At 35.8% G+C, this 21,688-nt stretch overlaps 1 protein-coding gene across 3 annotated transcripts in view; it reads left to right on the top strand.

The window, feature by feature from the left end:
* Positions 1-21,688, top strand: part of PCCA (propionyl-CoA carboxylase subunit alpha) — a 243,730-nt gene that overhangs the window by 19,809 nt on the left and 202,233 nt on the right. For all 3 annotated transcript variants that reach the window (XR_005556076.1, XM_039337756.1, XM_039337758.1), the window contains exons 5-6: positions 18,828-18,941; positions 20,789-20,842. Coding sequence is in view for 2 of the 3 variants with exons in the window: in XM_039337756.1 (XP_039193690.1) it covers positions 18,828-18,941; positions 20,789-20,842 (168 nt within the window). In the remaining variant the exon portion in view is untranslated. The remainder of the gene's footprint in view (positions 1-18,827; positions 18,942-20,788; positions 20,843-21,688) is intronic.

Raw genomic sequence — 21,688 nt, 5'->3', positions numbered from 1 at the left:
TTGTTTGTGATTTCCAGCTGAACAAACTGGAAGCTAACAATCAGGTAAATTAAATGAAATGCACCAGCATAGGCAAAGATGAGAAGACCTCTGGGAAGAGCTTATCAAAATTTCATATATTTTTTTTACAGTTATGTTTTCTAATTGCTCACTTGTATTCACTTGCCGTTAATAGCTTCTAATATATGCTGCTGAGGCATCTTGCTCTAATACAGGAATTTAATAAATAATGAGATCATGCATCATTAATTGCTTTCTCTCCATCATATTTATATCAAACCAAACTGTTAGACCTATTAAAGTACAAATTTAACTTTTTTAAAAAGAATGAACTGTTTAATTATGAGACATAATAACAGCAACATATTTTAAATAGTTATGTATATTTGGCAAGTTGGGCTTTCCAGCTTCAGTTTAGGATAGTTGCATATGCTGACTCTGTAAACCGCTTAGAGCATGGGTATCAAATTTGCCATGTCATGTGACGTGTCGCGACGTGTCGCAACTCTTTTTGCATTGCCGACAATGGGGTGGGGGCGGCTTTGGTATGATGAAACTGGCCTGTGGGCCAGCAGTTTGACTTAGAGAGTGTTGGCTTAGAGCAGTGTTTCCCAAACTTGACAATTTTAAGGCATGAGGACTTCAACTCAGTTGCTGGCTGTGGAATTCTGGGAGTTGAAGTCCACATGCCTTAAAATTGTCAAGTTTGGGAAACTCTGGCTTAGAGAGTGCTGTAAAGCACTATGAAGTGATATATAAGTCTAAGTGCTACTGCTACTGCTATTGCATAAGTGACTTTAGCATTATGGTGGAAGAAAGTATGTTTATGAGAAATTTTTACATAACTAAAGAAGATAATGATAAAACACAAGTGTGTTTGTATAGATTAGTTTTACTGGAGAAACTATTATTGTTTCAGGTTATGACTTTCATCCCGATTTTCTATTTTTCTATTCTATTCTTTATGCCTTGATACTCAGTGTTTTATAATTACCTCTTGCTATCGGATTTTTTTTTTTTTTACTCAGTATCCAGTTTCCACTTTTTGGGTAATGTTGTACAATAGATTCAGAGGACCCTGGATGAAATGGATTATCTGGATCCTTTTTAGTTAGGTTTCAAACCTGGGTGTGGAATAGAAGCTGCTTTAGTTGTGCTTTTGGCTGATTTCTGGTGTGGGTGGGAAGATGGTGGTGAATCCCTTTCTTGCTTTGCTTGACTTCTCAGCAGTTTGATACCATCAACCATAGTATCCTTATGGATAACCTCAGAAATTGGAGATGGAAAGCACGGGTTGGGCTGATTCACCTCCTTTCTCTGGGGCCAATTCCAGTCGATGATGATTGGGAAGAAGAGATCCTGTGTTCAGCCCCTACTATGTGGGGGTGTTGCAGGGGTCGGTGCTCCCCTTCTCCTATTTAACAGCTATATGAGACTGCTGGGTGAGTTCATCCATTGTGATGGGATGAGATATCATGTACATCTCTGTTCCTAGCAAATTATGTGATGTGAACATCCTATCCTAGTGCTGGAGGCTGGGAGGGTCTATAAAGAGAACAGGCTTCAACTGAACCATGGCAAGACTGAGTGGCTTTGGGCTTTGGGACTCTCTGGTTCTGTTGCTGTTGCCACCACCCTCAGTTTGACTTTCACCCTGTCAATCTTTGTAGTACGGTACATTTTCTCCATCTTCCTTCTCTTATCATGATCTCAAACATGAGATGCATGTGTGTCTCACTAACCTTATCATTTCCCTGGTGCCTTCCTTCTCTACCCTGGAATTCAAACAGGAAGCATGAATTGAGATATTTTGGATTTTCTTTTAGAAAAAGCATCACTTACTGTCCAGATTGCTTTCCCAAACAACAGACTTTTCCAATATGTAGGATTGAGGTCCAACTTGAATTTTCTCTATTGCATCTGGATCCACTAAATGAAAGTGCAGTAAACAGCAATATATATTAAATTGTTCATTGAATAATAAGTCAAGACAGAAGCTTTTAATTCAAGACTGGTAACAGCAGCAAGATTATCATATGCCCAGAGATGGAAGAGTATTAAAGTTCCTACAGTGGAGGACTGTATTGTAAAAATGTCAGAACTAGTGGAACTGGCAAAACTGACTTGTCTGGCCAGGGAGAAAACAAGTGCTTTGTTTGAAAGACTGGAATCCTTCTATGGGCATGTTGCTAAAAGAAGAATAAAAAGTGAAATGGTGATTTATGGAAATTTAATAATTGAAACAAATTAATATTAAATAAGGGACTGAAAGGATATCTGGAAGAATTAAGAGGGAAGAAAGTAATAGATTTGTTAATATCTGGTGAGAAGTAGGTTGAAAATCATACTTCAAAACCTTCCTTCTTTTCTTTTTTCCTTCTTTCCATCCATTTATCCATCCATCCATTTTCCTTTAGATTTGTCTCTTACTCTATATAAAATTCTCAATAAATATAAATTTAAAAAAAATTCAAGGCAGTGAAACACCATACTGATTTATCAATTTCCTTTGAAATCTGATTCATTATGTTTTCAGTTTATCATTAAAAAAAATCCTATCAAAAATGGAAATATAAACACTGCTTCAAATAAGTATGTGATTCTACTTTTAAAGAAGCAAGTTTGCAGGGGTTTTTTTGTATTTAATGCCATTTTCCCTGTTAATCTTTCTTATCAAATATTTATGTTGATATTGATTTTAATTAAATGACTGCATTGTATTTTGAGAATTGCCATCCATGGACATCCCTCCCACCCTTATTTGGATAGTAGTAAGGAGAATAGAATTCCTGGCAGAAATATGGTTAACATGTTTAATCAGCAACATTATATTTAATTGGAGAGTCCGTAGTCTTAATAGCAGGAGGCTGAAGGGAATTATTTAGTATTAGTAATGATCATCTGGGAGTTGTGTACTAATCAAGGAGCTTTGTGTGTTAGCTGTGGGGGTAATGAATTATGACGATTATGACATGTTAGTACATGTCTGTGGGAAAAGTGGATGGGCCATGAGTTAATCAAGAAATATATTAAAATAGCTTCCATGCTGATTTCTGATACTTTTCTCTGTACTGTCTGTCAAGGTTTGGGATTTTGAAATAATTATTTTCCGCATTCATTTTAGTATGCAAGTAAGCAGTTATCCAAAATCTTTAAAACTTAAAACACTATAAAGAAAGTCCATATTTGAAAACATACAATCTCAGATTCTATAATGGCAGAGTAAAAGTGTGACAATTGGAATCCTTTAATTTTATTAATTTATATACCATAATTTATTTAGAGAATTGATATGCTTTCTATCTACAATTTTGTTATTATCTTAAGATTATAAATGGCTGCATAAGTTTATTCTTTAAAGTACAGTTTATTTATTTATTTATTTATTTATTTATGAGACTTATATACAGCTTTAAGTGCAAGCACTAAAGTTTATCTTTTCATGAAGTCAGCGATCCCCAATCTTTGTGGCTTGGCAGCCCAGTCGGGGGGAAAGGAGTAGTGAACTGATGCACACATGCCTCGCAGCTCAACTTGTGCAAGTGGTGGGCATGCATACATGCACAGCTCGACTTGTGCACATTGAGCTATGTGTGCATGTGCACACGTGCCAGCCCTCCACTTGTGCAATTTGAGCTGTACATTTGTGTGTGCGTGCTGGGCTGCTACTTGCACAACCCGATTCCGAATACGCTATGGCCCAGTAGTGGATCACAACCCGGAGGTTGGGGACTCCTGCATTAAGCTATTTAATATTATCCACCTTTCTTCTAAGGTCAAATAAATGTATTAATCTTTCCCAGCCAAAGGTATTCTGAACCATAGCCTGCCCCCAATCCTTGTGCAGTTGGCTGTTTTGTAAGCCAGGTAAACCTAGGAGGGCCAAAACCATGTCACTCATGAAATTGCCAGTACATATATTTTTGTTAGTAAATTAATACAGTGAGTTTACTTGTTAAAAAAGAAATTGAACATGTCACAAATCCACAGAATGGATTATATTTGTAAAATTGTAAACTATGTATAGTTTACAAGTTTACAAATATATTTGTGTTATATTTGTAAAATTGTAAACTTGCACTGAAACTGTTGTATAGACGAGCACCAACATTTTTATTACTGTATGCACTTATTAAAAACTTCCTACCAAACTGTGACCATCATGTATTAACTTAATTAAAGCTGTATCACAATGCAGCTCAAAAGTGTTAACCTGTAGGAAACTGTTATTGAAATCCATTATCTATGGAGTCAGTATTAGTGGTCAGCAGCATCAGAAGTAAAACTGCAAGTAAAGTCTCCTCAAGGGTGCTGTGAGCCCAGCAGGTTAAAATGTCAGAGTTTCTTAAAGGGACTGATAGCTAAGGTCTCTAGAGTTATAGGGAAACCAATCATTTGGCCTCAGCAGGGAATATTTCTTTATTTAGCAAATAGGGAAAAATTGCTAACCTGAAAGAAGGATTTAGTGTGTACCCTGTGTGCTGTTTTAAAAATATCCTCATAAGTAACACATAGATATGTGTGTATGTGTACACACACATTTTTAAAAATGTGTATATGACTTCTAAAGTTTTCATTAGATGTTATGTTGCATAGGTAATTCTTGGGAAATATTTTTTATGCAAATTATACATAATCCTCAATTCTTTGATAAATTATGCTTATGTGAATAGAACAGAATACTTTATTTGGCCAAGTGTGGTTAGACACACAAGGAATTTGTCTCCGGTGCAGAAGTTCTCACTGTACGTGCATCATCATCATCATAATACCAATAAGAGGGGTAGTAAAGAAGATAAAAAGTATAATAATACTAGAACCATACAACATGGGTAAAGATACATAGATATTAGGCAGTTCTGTGAGAATTAGGTGTTCAGTAGAATAATGGCACAAGGGAAGAAATTGATACAACAATGTATTATCCAGTTAGATAGACAGCAGTTTCTCTAACTTCAGTGAGTGAAGAAGTGCTGTAGTATTATAGGAATTGCTTTTCAGTTGCAAAATAGTTTTTGATTTCACTTATGAATGCAAGACAAGTGGGGGATGCTTAAAGTATCCAAATACAAGGTGGTTAATAATCTCCAAAATGGGTTAGAAAAAGAAATTTTTATTTATTCATTTGTATGCATGGTTTGAGGTCATAAGAATGCCCCTTTTATTTGTTCTTTTATTTATTTATACATAAGATACACAAACATGTACATTTTCTGCAAAAGTGCCCCAAAGCATTATTTTTCCTAAATAGCCCTTTATAAAATCTATAAATGTAATGCTCCATTTGACATTCTTGTCAAACTAAGGTTTTGTTTTTGTTTTAAAATTACATACTTGTATGAATAGTGATTTTCTGAAAACTAGTTTGTTTGAAATAATTACCAGTTAATGTGCAATTTGTAAGAAAAGGATTGACTGCATAACATAGATTAGATAAAACTGGATCAGGAAAAGTGATTGTGGTTTTCAACTGGGGCTTATTTAACAAATAGGTTAGATAAAGTTTGTAAATTGAAGCTTCCGTCTTGATAAAATTGAAGTCTTGAGCAAACATTGTATCTAGGAAGAAGAGCAGTCTAAGTTATAATAATATAGAGTTTCATCCATTTTGAAATAACATGTTCTGAGTCCTTAGGATGCTCCTTGATGTAGTCTCGTTGCAATCATGGTGAATTTTATTTTATTTTATTTTATTTTATTTTATTATGATATGATATGATATTATATGCCATGCCATGCCATGCCATTTTATTATATGATATGATATGATATGATATGATGATATGATATGATATGAGATGATATGAGATGAGATGATATGATATGATATGATATGATATATGATATGATATGATATTATATGATATTATATTATATTATATTATATTCCCCTGAACTCGACATTGATGACTCTGGGCAGCTTACAAAATTTTAAAAATCCATCAGATAATAAAAACCCAATAAAGCTCACCCCCCTTGGCAGCAGCAATACAATCAAATCAGTCACTTGATTGGCTCCATCTCCATTCGTGATCCTCAGGCAAGGTGATGGTTTTAATCTATAAGTTTATAGACTGTATAGATTCTATAGACCAGGGGTCCCCTACCCCCGGTCCATAGACCAGTACTGGGCCGCAGCATGCCAGTAACCGGTCTGCACAAACAAGCAAAGCCCTATCTGCGGGATGCAGGCAGCACACCAAACCACGCACCCTCCGGTCTGCAGAAAAGCCTCTCTCCACAGGGGACCTCTACTATAGACTATATAAGCTTATATTAGATATTAGAGAACTTTGTATCAGTTTTGGTTGATATTCTTGGATTTCTCCTAGGAGGAGAGAATGATCTGGATTTCATTTTATATTAGGCCATAATGTGATTTATTGGGTTCCAAATCACTATATTGTGTATAGATGATTTTTACCTTAATGTATATCAGGGGTGTTAAACTACTGGTCTGCGGGCCGGATGCGTCATCCGGAAGCCGCGCCCACCCCAATGCCAGCAATGGCAAAACTGTCCCGATACGTTGCATGACGTCACGTGATGTTGCGAGTTTGACATGTCTGATGTATATCATGAAGCTAGACAACTGTGGTTTATCCAATAAACTGTGGTTGAACAAGCCATAATTTAGCACTGTATATGAGTCTACTATTATGTAGTCACAGCTTTCTGTAATTGATATTTTTGAAGACACCTACAAACTTCAAGTTGTTCTAAATGGTGCGGTCTTATTTTGACAGTATTGCTATCATGCAGAATATTTCATTAGTCTTGAAAGAATTTAAATAGCTGCCTCATTGTTTTTCAATGGAGTGCAAAATGTTTAAACAACATGGGACCCATATATTTAAGAAAACGTTTTTCCATATGGTGGAATCATTGGTTGATCCTCAGTTCAGGAATTCCTTCCTGTTTTGCATTTGGTAAGTGTCAAATTAAATAAATTTCATTCGCTCAGGCATTTAAAAACCTTTTTTTTACTTTCATTTTTAAAAAATATACTAACTTCATAAATCATAATTTTATATGGTATTGTAAATATATTTACCTTTCATTTTTTATATTGCTGAAAAATCTTTGATAAAAGTGGAATATAAATACTTAATATTTCCAACATTAAAGTAGTTTTTAAGTAAATCTGTAATTTTAGTTAATCTGTAGTTCTATAGACTATTTGATCTCATTTGATATAGACAGCATGCCCTTTTGAATTTTTAATCTGTTTTCAAATGCATTAAGAATTATGCTACCCAAATATAATTACCTCTTTCAGAATGATTTTTTTAAAATCTACATTTCTTATTATAATAATAATAATAATAGTAAAGTTGGAAGAGACCTTGGAGGTCATCTAGTCCAACCCCCTGCTCAGGCAGGAAACCCTACACCATTTCGGACAAATGGCTGTCCAGTCTCTTCTTAAAAACTTCCAGTGTTGGAGCATTTATGCTTCTGGAGGCAGGCTGTTCCACTGATTAATTGTTCTCACTGTCAGGAAGTTTCTCCTTAGTTCTAGGTTGCTTCTCTCCTTGATGAGTTTCCACCCGTTGCTTCTTGTCCTGCCTTCAGGTGCTTGGAAAATAGCTTAATTCCCTCTTCTTTATGGCAGCCCCTGAGATATTGGAATACTGCTATCATGTCCCCCCTTGTCCTTCTCTTCGTTAAACTAGACATACCCAATTCTAGCAACCGTTCCTTATATGTTTAGCCTCCAGTCCCCTAATCATCTTTGTTGCTCTTCTCTGTACTCTTTCTAGAGTCTCAACATCTTTTTTACATCGTGGTGACCAAAACTGGATGCAGTATTCCAAGTGTAGCCTTACCAAGGCATTGAAGAGTGGTATTAATACTTCACGTGATCTTGATTCTATCCCTCTGTTAATGCAGCCTAGCACTGTGTTGGCCTTTTTGGCAGCTGCAGCACACTGCTGGCTCATATTTAGGTGATTGTCTACTAGGACTCCGAGGTCCCTCTCACAGTTATTACTATTGAGCATGGTACCACCTATGCTGTACTTGTGGATTTGATTTTTCTTGCCTAAATGTAGAACCTTGCTTTTTTCACCATTGAATTTCATTTTGTTAGTTAATGCCCAGTGTTCAAGTCTGTCCAGATCCTTCTGTATCTTAAGCCTGTCTTCTGGAGTGTTGGCTATTCCTGCCAGCTTGGTGTCGTCTGCAAATTTGATGAGTTCCCCTCTATCCCTTCGTCCAAATCATTGATGAAGATGTTAAAGAGCACTGGGCCCAAATATTAATATTATTGTTTCAATTGTTACTTATTGTTGAAAATTGGCACTGCGTAATGCAGTGGTGGCGAACCTATGGCATGCGTGCCAGGGGCGACACTCAGAGCCCTCTCTGTGGGCACTTCTCTGAACTGCTGGTGGCGGGCTGTGGAGCCCCAGAGTGTGCCGGTCGAGGGGCCGGCAGGCTGTGGCTGCTGATGGACACTGTTGGCCCCCATTCGCTCACTGGCCTCTGTGTGTGGGGGCCGATGGTGTCAGGCAGTAGCTGTCCTGGCCCCTGCCTTGCCTTGCCTTGCCCTGAGATAATGGCACGCCCACCCTGCCTCGCCTCACCCCACAGGATGAGCCCCCTACCCACCACCCCACCTGCCAGAGACCCCCTGGATCTCCCCCAACCCTGCCCAGCCCCCACAGGCATCCATCCCCATGAGCAACATTGAGGTGACCACGCCCACCTTGGCCACACTCACCCAGTCTGCCATGACCACTACAGCCACGCCCACTCAGTGGGCCACGCCCACCTGGCACCCGGCAATAAATAAGTGGGTTTTGGGTTGCAGTTTGGGCACTCGGTCTCTAAAAGGTTCACCATCACTGGCGTAATGTCTAGCTTTTACAGTGGTAGTGTGACATTTTTATTACTAAAACATTTCCCCTTTTCTGTCACTTATAATTTGTTAATTATTTTACGGTATATGTAATATATTGTTATAAGGTCCTCCCATTGTGTGCTTAAAATGTGTGATAAATTAGTATACATAAGTAAAACAATTAATGAAATAAGTGGCAATCCTTTGCTTATTAAATTATATTTTGCAGATGAAAAATATGCATCTTTCTGAAATAATATCCTTAAGTTTTGTGCATCAGGAAATACCATATAGGACTGTTTTATTTTGGTAGAACTGACCCAGCATACTAATCCTGGATGGAAACTTTGCAGTTTTCTACACCCTAGAAAGTGAGATTGGTGGGGGCTTGTGCGCATGTTTGCTGGTTGTCAGCCTTACCTGTCTTCTGTTGGAGGTTAGATTGATGTCAATCCTGGCATTGTTTTGAAAAGGTGTCAAGATAGAATCATTCTTAAGTTTTGAAAACTATCAGATTGGTGAATTCCATTTGATGGTTAGGTCTATGTTGTTATTTATTTGGCTTTTATTATGCTTTTATCTGTAGAATTTTATTTGATGATGACTGTAAATAAATGTATAAATGAAAGCCAAAATTAAAGATTATTGCTAGAAATATAGTTTTCAGAAAATGGTCTAAAATGAAGCCACAATTTTTCACAGAATTGTGAAATTGCGTTTCAGTGGAAATGAACTAAGAGGAAAAAATGTCTGCAGAAAGTTTCCTATTTTTGTCTAAAAAGTTGTCTTTGGGCCTCTAATTCTCTGCATACCTAAGATAAGGGTGGGCAGCATATAGTCATTACAATCTAGTTGAAGAAGAGCTTCTCTTATTCCTTGTTATAGGCCATACTAACTAAGTCAAAGGAAAGCAGAAGTTCACCAACATTATTTTGTTGCCTTAAAAGAACTAGTGAGCTTTATGATAGCAAATGCCCTGGAATTGTGGGATTCCATTCATTGGAAAGCCTGATAGACTTGTCTTGTGTTTTTGGTGTAACAGTTTAAGCTCTCTATGTTGCCACAACTCTGAATTCTTTTAAGTGCAAAAGTAGGCTTGAAACTCAACATTAAGAAAACCAAAATCATGGCATCCGGCCCTCTCAATTCCTGGCAAATAGATGGGGAAGAAATGGAGGTAGTGACAGATTTTATTTGTCTGGGCTCAAAGATCACCTCAGATGGGGACTGCAGCCAAGAAATTAAAAGACGCTTGCTCCTGGGGAGGAAAGCTATGGCAAATCTAGACAGCATACTAAAAAGCAGAGACATCACCCTGCCAACAAAAGTGCGTATAGTCCAGGCCATGGTTTTCCCAGTTGCAATGTATGCCTGTGAAAGTTGGACCATAAGAAAGGCTGAGCGCAAAAGACTTGAGGCCTTTGAACTATGGTGCTGGAGAAGACTCCTGCGAGTCCCTTGGACTGCAAGGCGTTCAAACCGGTCAGTCCTAGAAGAGATCAACCCCGACTGCTCTTTAGAAGGCCAGATCCTGAAGTTGAAACTCAAATACTTTGGCCACCTAATGAGAAGGAAGGACTCACTGGAGAAGGGCCTAATGCTGGGAAAGATTGAGGCAATAGAAGAAGGGGACAACAGAGAAGGAGATGGCTGGATGGAGTCACTGAAGCAGTAGGTGTGAACTTAAATGGACTCCAGAAGATGGTAGAGGACAGGAAGACCTGGAGGAACGTTGTCCATGGGGTCGCGATGGGTCGGACACGACTTCGCAATTAACAACAACAACAACAATTTGTGGAAGTGCTTACAAGACAATGTTTATGTGAAAATTAGCTACTGATCCAGCATACCTCTTTTAGGATAAAAGTTCACACAAACATCAACTAAATCCTATCATGAGGAGAGGGAAATGGCTAATTCCAGGGTGATTGGAAGCAAATTATCTATATCCCTTACACAAACAATGCATGGCCATTACAGAGTCTGCATATATTAGATGGGTGTTTATGTCTTGTAATTAGTAATTATAAATAAGAGGCATGGTTTTGTGTAACATACACTTTGATTAACCTATAAAATTATTTGTAAAAGTATTTGAGACTTCTCCAAGAGCTCCATAGTAGTTTTGCCTTGCCAGGGAGCAAGGCAATGTCAGATCCTCCCTTATAGATTGATGGGTTAGATTCCTTCCAGTAAAGCTACTTCTTTTCATCTCTTTTAACTGTGGTCTTGGAATCTCTCAAACTGGAGTGTGTGTATGTGTGTCTCCTTGTATAACACAAAGCATTCTGCTCTCTTCTTTCTATAGGCACACAACAAAGAGTAGGAGAGCTATTCAGGCAAATTTAGGCAATTAATACTTTTTACCCATTACAAAGGGTTTCCCTAGCATAATACACTACTTTTTCTTGGTAATATGAATGGTTTTATCTTTTGATCCTAATTTACTTTTTATTGACAGGAGTTCCTATTTAACTTTACTGATGTTGGAGTCTCCAGGGCCTAATGGATATATAATTTTAGAAACTCCTTTTACTTCGAAGGGAGGAAAACTGCAAAGCTCGATATTATTTATTAAGGCTGGGAATAAACTACCTCAGGGTTTCTGAAGGATATAATGTGTCATGGTAATCTCATACTGTGTGTGTATTTTTTTTCTGTAGGTTTTCCTTAAATTGTATACAATACAATTGTATGGCATGTGCTTTAATTTCAATCTGAGTGCAGGCTGATGTTATATGTTTCCCGTGCTGGTACTCTAATATCTTACATCATTTGTTAATGTTTTTCCACTATTTTTTATTAACTTTCCCTTTTGAAATTATTGTGATAAGCTTCTTGGGATCAGGAGACATGCCTCTTATTGATATAATTCTGTAAAGCTGTCATGATATTATTGTTGGGCAGCTTCCCCATATTAATACTTGCGGTCTTGTTAGTCATATCCTTCAAGAACAGTTTGTTCATGATGTCATAGTGTGATGTTCTAAAGAAGGAATGATCATTAAAGATTTGAAAAACCATTGCATGAAAATACTGAATGTGTACACTATTTGTGCAGTAATCAGATTTTTCTTTGCAGCTGTTGGATTGCAACTGGAATTTATAATTACATAGAAAAACATTTATGAAATGTTTAAAGTTCAGGGGAGTTTACAGTCCCTGCAATATGCAACCAGGTATCCCAAGGTCTGTTCAGTCTGAAAGTAGTCTGTTCAGTTTCTTTTAATTGCAATGTGAGGTACACCTCAAGGAGAAAGTCTATTCCAATATATCTATTTAGAAAATATGGGGGCTTCAGCTTGCTTCATTAGTAGAGCTTTATATTAAAAACAAAAAACAAAAGCAGAAAGTGTGAGTATGTTTGTTTAGGGAATCCTTGGGTGCCAAACAGAAACAATTCTGACTTTTAGGGCTGTCCTAAAAGTCATAGCATTAATCTCTTGTCCATAGGAATTTTCTGACATTACCATCTCAAGACTGAGACTATTTTTTAAATCTTAATATAAACATTAAGCACTTTTAGATCCTCACCACTATTCTTCTGAACTATGACCTTTATTAGTGCTATTTGATTTCAACATTATTGTCTGGTATTGAACACTGCATGACTCAATCTATTTAGATTTGTATTCTGACCAAGGCTTGGCAATGCCATGTCTTTATGTAATTAATAACTGAGTCAGTGGATTTGAAGGTAAATTGTATTAAATTGAGTTTTAATTCAAGACTTTGCTGTGCCTTGATGTGTTTAAGAATGAGAAGCAACCTTAACTTCATTTTATGGGATGAGTTAATTGTGGATTGTCTTGCTGTGGCATAGAATGCTCATTGAATAAATTAAATATATCTACTTTTTGGTAAGGAATCCTTCATTGTTCTATAATGTTGATGTGAGCTATAAAGATACCTAGGTTGATCAGGTTTCTATCATGAAAGATTTCAGCTGATATTCAATATAGGCTTATCGAATAATGCATACAGAATTGATGCCTTTGATGTTGGAAAAAGAACAAAGGAATGAAAAGTGAAAGTAGGTTGCAATGAAGGCTGGTTGTGTGGTGCAATGTTGTTGGAATCATTGCTTTAAGACCTGAATATGCCAAGGGTTAGTCTACTCTGCATAACTGGAACAGTGGGTGACCCAAGCATTCATTTCTCCTGACGGATCTTTGTGCTGGATTTCTTTTAAATTAGGCATTTAGATTCATGTAAGAAGTGTCTACCAAATGGAAAAAAATTAACTAATTAAAGTGTAAAAATAGTTATTTAAAATAGTAAAGGCAGGTAGCTCTGGCTATGTGAACCAAGCAGCTGATCAGATGTTGTTTTCTTTTTGGACTCTGTGTGTGTATAGATTGATAGATAGATAAGCTTACAGTGAAATCAGTTTGCAAAATGATAGATGAATTTGCACAACTTCAAATTTCCAATTTGGAGTAGTTTATACTTAAAATTTTACTCAACTCTTACAGAAGATAATGAATGAATTTACTTTAAAAACTAAAAATATTTTTGAGTTGAATACAACACATCTTGTAATATTCTTGGCTACAGGATGGATATGACTTGTTATTGTCTTCTTCTGATACAATTTTTGCTTTGAGAATCTGTAAATTATCTGTAAATTATATAGTGGTTTCTGTATAGACTCTGTATCGAAGTAATGTTGGGAACAATGGAGCTACATTTGACTTTTTAAGATAACACTTAAATTTTGATTTATCAGAACTTCAATTGAGTTACCAGAACAGTTAACATTGCTGCTATTCTTCTGGTTTTCATGTAGGATTCTATAATTAATAATTTTAGTTTTTCATGAGATTTGAAATTTCCATGAATTAAATCATAAAGATTTTTGTTGTTGTTTATATATTGTTGTTTATATATATGAGTCAGTTTACCATGTCATTTGTTGACTTCTTGGATTGTATTTATCTATGTATATACTTAAGGATAATAACTTAAATGAATTAAAATAAATTAAATAAATTAAAACAGAAATTGCCTTATCTGAATAATGCTAAAGTGTGTTGAAAAGAATTTTTCTTACTGAAAAATACAGCATTAGTAAAATTCCATCCTGCATTCCATATTGGTTATGTATTTGTCAGCTTTTATGGACATCTGCAAAGGCAACTTACAAATATTCTGGATAAGTAAATAATGTTTTGCTGTTGAATGACATGCTTTCAACTATTTCCAAGGAAAGGAATTTTTTTTCTCACTATGTACTGTATTTTGTATACATTTCTTCCTTTTCTTACCTTATTATCTAAAATTATTTAAATAAAATATTTGTGTGTGTAGAACTTTATTCTCCTCTCTTGCTTTTCTTATCAGTATATTCTAAACACCCAAGAATAAGAAAACCAGAGTTATATTGGCATCCTAACATATATCTAATGATCTAATTTCTGCTGTTTGCAATAGTCTTTCTGAAGATTTTCTGCCATATGAAATGCTAGTTAGTTCTATCAGATTTAAAATATTCTCTGTATTTTACTGGTTAGAATGTTGATTATTGGAGAGAACTAGATTTAAACCAATGTCCAATCATAAAGTTCACTGGATGACCTTTCTCTATTTTCATTCTTCCTCATCTAACTTCTGGGCTGACTTCTGAGATTAAAATTGGAGGTTGCTGTAAATAGAAACATTTTATCTTCTTTCTGGTGGTGGGATTCAGCCAGTTTGTACCATTTGGCTGAACCAGTAGCTAATTTTTTGTTGTCCAGGCCCAGAATGGACTTCCGGAAGCTGCATCCACACAGAGAACCGATTGTTCACATATTTGAATTCCACCATTGCTTCTTTCTATAACCTGCTCCTGCAGAGACAGCATGAATTAGGGAGTTTAGCTTAAACAAACTGATATTTAATCCATCTAAAAATAAATATTATCATTTGAGGTGTCTGATCAACTTGTAAATCATATTCAACTTGGCCTTGGCAGAGTTGTAATTATTTAGAAGCAACAGTATCAGTTTGGATTTACAGATGGGGATGGTAGTCAAGAGTGTTTCTAACTAACTTAATTTGATATCCCAGTTCATCTATTAGTTCATTTTTGTCTGATTTATTCATAGCTATTTGAGAATTGTTACTTCCATATTGGATTTCTGCATTGGGACTTCCCTTAGAAATAATACATAAACTTCAAGAAAATATTAACAGGCTGTGGTTTAAGACTAGTTAAAAGCAAAAGCAATATCACTTAGACCAGCGGTTCTCAACCTGTGGGTTGCGACCCCATTTGGGGTCGAACGACCATTTCACGGGGGTCGCCAAACAACGCGATCCGCCATTTTTTCCACCATTTTCCCCCTTTTCCTTAGCTCTGCTACTCCCTCTTATTCTATTGGCTTTTGAAAGCCAATAGAATAGACTCTCTTGAACATAGTCTAATTCTATTGGCTTTCAAAAGCCAATAGGAATTGTCCAGGGCTGTCTCTGCCCTGCTGAGCCCGCCAAAAGCCCCAGTCTGCAAACGGTGCTGCAAGGGGAACAGTCTGCAGAGCTTCCCTCCCTGCTGAGCATCTAAAAAGTAAGCAAAAGAGGGGCGGGGTGGGAGGTGGGAGGCCGGTGGGTGCAGGGAGGGTTGCTGGCGCGCGTGGGGCCCGGCAGGTGCCTTACCTGCCTTGGGCTGGGCCAGCTAGTGGCCCAGCTGGTGGTCGCCCTGCGCCGCCGCGGCCGCCCTGGAGCACCTGGGCCTGCCTGCCGCCGCCCCAAACGGGCGGCGGCCAAGGTAAGCCTAGCGGGGCAGCGGCGGGCGCAGGGAGGTTTGCTGGCGCGCATGGGACCCGGCGGGTGCCTTACCTGCCTTGGGCTGGACCAGCTGGTGGCCCAGCCGATGGTCGCCCTGCCTGCCGTGGCCGCCCAGGAGCGCCCAGGCCTGCCTGCCGCTGCCCCTTGCCGGCTATGCCTCAGCGCTCCCGGGCCGGTAGTCCTCGACTTATGACCGGGGTCGCGGCTATAAAAAGGTTGAGAACCACTGACTTAGACATATATACAGCTTCAAAATGTTTTACAGCCCTCTCTGAGTGGTTTACAGAGTCAGCATATTGCCCCCAACAATCTGGGTCCTCATTTTACCAGTCTCCGAAGGATAGAAGGCTGAGTCAATCTTGAGCCAGTCAGGATCGAACTGCTGGCAATTGGCAGAATTAGCCTGCAATACTATATTTTAACCACTGTGTCACCATGGCTCATTGAAGCTAAAGGAATCATATGTTAATTTTGTTCCAGTTTTGTGAATATGTTTGTTAAGGGTGCTATCTTTGGCTTTTTTTTCTTCCTGATTAATTGGAGTCTTTTTGGTATTGCTTCTTCCCAAAATTTTTCCTTTGCTTGAGTGTTTTTTGAATGTTGTCAATTTCAGGGCCTTTTGTGTTGCCCCAATAGGTGTGGGGGGGGGAAGGAAATAGTGGGAGGATGGGGGACTATGGTGACTAGATGATGGAATGGCTTTCACAGATTGGTGTGTCTTGTTTATTTATACTAAGGAACTTGAATATTGCAATACTGTGACATGACAAACTGTAACATCAAAATCTATATTAAGTTCAGTAGCTTTTAAAATATCTTTGGATAAGAATAAACACTAATTTTAGTGTTCAAGTCTTTAAATTTTCTTTTACTTCTTTAATACTTCCAGATGTCTGACATTTGGATGTTGTTGCTTATTACAAATTTAAATTCATCAAAACAACTTGATGCTAAATATAATTTTAACTTTCATTATTATCTTACATTTATCTCTGTCAGACTATAAATTAAAAAAATGAAAATATGTTGCAAGTGCTTCGTTGAATATTATCTAATATTTTAAAATATTGTTTATTTAATAAAGTAATGGAGATCTTTTTTCCATTTGCCTGACTTTGTTTGTTTACTGGTCCCATAACTTTACTGATGTATTTATTGTCCTTATTGGCTGCTATCTGCAATTTTATTGTATTATAAAATATATATTTTCTTTTTTTTTGGCTTAAAAAAGAAGCAATGATTCTGTGTTGTTTTGAGCTAGCACAGTGTAGAAAGACAGAGTTTAAAATTTTAATTCTAATATAAATAAACTGTAAAAACATTTTAGCAAAATATTTGTTTTCTCTCCCTCCCCCTTCCCCTCCTCCTTCTCCTCCTTCCCTTCACCCTCCTCCTCCCCCTCTTCCTCCTCCCCCTCTCTCAAGGGCTAACTATAGAGGTTTACTTGTGAAATAGAAGGGAAGTAATTGATTCTGAAATATGTTGATTATTTGTTGGAGTAAATATAACAGAATTGAGATGTATACAGGATCACTTTTGATTTCAGAATAAAATAATCATTTCATAGCAGTCAAAAATGGTACAAAGAACTGCAGTAGACAACCTGCTTTGCACATTATAGCATTTATGTTGCTTTTTGAATGGTATCATTGTCAGTGGGCCATTTTTTAAAAAAAAATTAGTGGGAAAATTCTCCTAAGCTTTTGTATTGGAAAATGGAATGCATATTGAAGTTATTTGCATTTCTGAAGTTTCTTAATTTTTTTACTAATTAAGAATATACCCATTTTTAAAAATATTGACTATGAAGTTAAAGCATCATTTACAGTTTTTAACTAAGCTGAGAAAAATTTACAAAATTTTAAGTGCTCTTTTGAAATAAAGCTACACACTAATTTCAGAGAAATCAGAAAAAATCTTATTTATATGATTCATATATATCTCACATTGTAATGAAAAATTACTTATTTGTTAAGGATAGCATTTTACAAACCTTATGCAGAATATACTGTATCCTAACATTTGAATGATAGCATTGTCCATCACTGATTTGAGTTGCTAAGGAACTTGAATATTGCAATACTGTAACATCAAAATTATATTTAAGTTAAGTAACTATTTAGATATCTTTTGATAAGAATAAGCACTAGGTTTAGTGTTCAAATCTTAAATTTTCTTTTGCTTCTATAATACTTCTAGATGTCTGACATTTGGATGTTGTTGCTTATTACAAATTTAATTAAATTCATCAAAATAATTTGTTGCTAAATATAATTTTAACTTCCATTGCTATCTTACATTTAGCTCTGTCATAGAGTGTAAATGAAAAAATGAAAATAACTATGTTGCAATGCTTCATTGAATATTATCTAATATTTTAAAATATTGTTTATTTAATAAAGTAATTGAAGAGTTTTTCCATTTCTATTTATTACAATGGCAGATGCTTTCTGAGCATTTTTAAAAAAGATCAAGTAAGCGTCTTTAAAATACAAAACGAACTGTTTTAGAACATGCATTTTTCAAAATTGATTCTGAAACTTTATTTAGCTATTGCTTATTGCTCAGATTTGCAATAGTTGACAATAGTCTACGTGAAAAAAGATCAGAATTAATTTGGAAATCTAAGGTTGCTTTAAAAAAAATCCCAAGATTTTCTGGTTCATGTGTAGTGATATTGAACTCTTTATCATATGCTTTAATTTGGGCATGGAGTTGACCTGATGCTGTGCAGGGACACCACTGCATCCCTTCATTCAGTTCACTCTAATTATCACCAACTTCCTGGGGAGTCTGCTTAGCTGGAACCAGCCGTGAATGTTTGTTGTTAAGTAGTAAGATATTAGACTGTTATATTTAACAAAGTGGTTTTAGACTCTGAATTTACATATAGATGATCAGTGTACTTACTATGTTCAGATTTGTATTTGTGTATTATTTCTCTAAATATGACTTGTGCTTCAGTATAAAGTGAAATTTACTGTTGTATTTCCTTATTTGCATTGTGTGTACCTGTCTTCATTATCTATATCTATATCCTTCTCTTGTATGTCTGATTTTGAGTGCTGGGATTTGTATATGTATATAATCTACACAATGTATTCATATGCGATTTATGTCAGTTTTTGTTCTTTAAACATTAATAGCTGAGGGAAATAGAAGTAAACATTGGCTGGCAGATGTATATTAAAATGTAGTCATTTTTTCTTTTCAGGTCCATGTGAAAATGGCCGATGAAGCAGTCTGTGTTGGCCCAGCTCCCACTAGTAAAAGCTACCTCAACATGGATGCTATCATGGAAGCCATTAAAAAAACGCAGGCCCAAGCTGTGAGTCTGAATGAATCTCTCCTCTGCAGCTGTTTCATATATAGAAAGCAAGGACACTAGAGTTTGTATTTAAAGATTAAAAAAAAGTGAGGGGAAGAATGATTGAATATGCTATTTCAGTTTAGTTCATGTCACATGAGTTAAATGTGGCCGAAATTGCTACTGGAAATCAAAGGCTTTGTAGCATCTGGCAGTGCCGGTCGCTGATCCTGCAGGTGGCTGCTGGATTCAGCTTTCACACCAGGGAGCAGCTTCAGTTCATTTCCAAATTTGCTAGGGAAAAAAATCCCAATTAGTTTAGAGCACTAACCCTTTCTGTGCCATAGCTTCTTTTTTGGATCTTCCTTACAATAGTGTGTGATTTTATTTTTACAATAGGCTTATTTTCAAACTTTTTAATGATCTCGCTTATATGAGAATGTGCATGTGTTAAAACACTTTGCATGGAAATACGTGGTGCATCCAGATATTATTTTTAAATGTATTGTGTTACTGATGAAATGTATTGGAATAGATCAGTGTTCATACTAATTCCATCTATTCTGTTTCTTCTGATGAATTAGGACTAGATTCAAAATTTTACAGGAATGCTTGTTTTTTAAAACCACTGTTTTAGGGCTGTTATTGCATCATTTAAAACCACTGTTTTAGGGCTGTTATTGCATCATTGAATGCAAATGTGGTCTTCAGAACTGCTGAATGCAAAAGCATCTTTAAATAAAATGCGAGGGATGGGAGTCGGCCAACACCAGCAATTACCCTGGAGTGGCTCAATTAGCATTATCATTTCTTTTGAAATAAATGTTTCAGTATGGTGCATTTGCAAAGGGGGAGGGGGTGGAAAAATAGCAAACAACATTAATTAACCAACAGATACTGCAGATGTTTACATTGTTAGTTAAGAAGACTTAATAGAGATAAAAATAGTTCAGGCTTTCATCTTTAGTTCACTGCATATATTTTCTTAGTTGTGCATTTACGTATGATTCAAATTATGAAACTGATTATTTTTTCACCTTGCTGTATTTGGTAATTATATGAAGTGTTGTTTGTAATATAGAAATTTGCACAATATATTCATTATTTTGGTGTAGGGCATATTAACATTTTATCTTAGTCTACTGATTTTATATTCTGTTTTCTTTGAAGTGAAACTTTGCATTAATATTGATGGTATAGCCCTGAACTTGGGAGACACAACAGTTAGGAAAATGATTTGGAGAGAAAAACAGACTATATAAACTTGGTAAAGTAGAGAATGTTACAGACTTGAATGGTGTGGAAAATGTTATGCTGAAGGAAATGTAACAAATTATGGGAATGGTTTAATTAAGTGAAAATAAAATAGATAGAAAACTTGTCAAATATCTATTTCTGTATCTCTTTGAAGATTATGATTTTCAACTAGGTCGATCCATATTTGGTGTATCTAGAGTAACATGTTTGGTCTTCTCTATATAATTAAGTGTACACACTTAAATGCAGAGTATTAAATCAGAAATGTGTGACCTGGAATGATGTCACACAGATCATATAATGTTGGGTGACCTGCTTTATTGTGTAATTTTAAGTAAATTGATATACTTGTTGCTTATTTTTTTAAATGTGACACCTATGTATATAGGGCCTAAAAGTGCTAGATATAGTAGATGAATTGAGTTTTTTTAAAATGTAATTAGTGCAAATATTTCAAATAGAAAGATATTTTTTCACAATGAATTTCAAAAGAAATGATTCAGCAGAATAAATTCATCTAATATAAAGTAAAAGCTGAATGTACATTGTGCAACTTAAGGTTCTGCATGCCTGGCATTAGAAAACTTAATTTTGTCTTCTATTTTTTTAAGGTTCATCCAGGATATGGATTCCTTTCAGAAAATAAAGAATTTTCCAAGCGTTTGGTAAGTTTTAAAAAATTATTCCATTTGTTTCCTCAGATAAATTATGTTGTACATAAGTGCAGAGTATATATTTTATTAGTGGTATGATTTATACATTGAAGTTGGAATCAGAGATTAAAATTGCCTCTTCTCTCCCTCCCCCCCCCCTTCCCAGCATTTACTGGAGAGGAATGAAAGTTGAGAGGAAAGAAAGCAGATTCCCCATGAATTATGACTCTTGGGGGAGGGGGGGAAGCAGCTGCTATTCTATAAAGTTTCATTTTATTCTTTTTAAATCCAAAATATATTTATTTAAAGCTTGCCGCATGTGGTGAAAGTTCTGCATCTTGGTTTTTTTTTATCAATAGCAGTAGCAGCAACAACAAAACTAGTATGGATTAGTAAAAAAAAAACATTATCATATAGTTTTCATTGATCAATTTCTTCCTTTTACTTGCTTTCTATGAAACAAATTAATTATCTAGGGACAAAAAATAATGACATTTGCTAATTTAGCATTGACTTATCATTTGGAAATAACTACTTTTGAAAAGAAATTGTGACTGAAATCTTACAAAGATGTCTGGATTGTTCTTGATTATATTCTATTTAAATTTATTTTATTATAATATTGACTCTGGACTATTACATTCAGATGGATTTAAAAAATTGGTACTCATTCTCATGAATATTAATCAGTTAGTCTATATATCTGACCAACTAACATGATAATTTTATGCCTACATATCTACATATAAGTTCTATAGAATTTGGATTTCATGTTATTGTTAATTTTGTTGAAGTATTTGATGAGGATATCTGAGATAGTATAGCTAGATTATGAAGAATTAATAGTATAAGCACAGT

Source organism: Crotalus tigris, unplaced genomic scaffold (genome assembly GCF_016545835.1).
Source record: "Crotalus tigris isolate CLP2741 ecotype Arizona unplaced genomic scaffold, ASM1654583v1 scf7180000017685.4511686, whole genome shotgun sequence".
Classification (NCBI taxonomy): Eukaryota; Metazoa; Chordata; class Lepidosauria; order Squamata; family Viperidae; genus Crotalus; species Crotalus tigris.
Note: the sequence above shows the minus strand (reverse complement) of the source record. Positions and strands in the feature narration are given on the sequence as shown.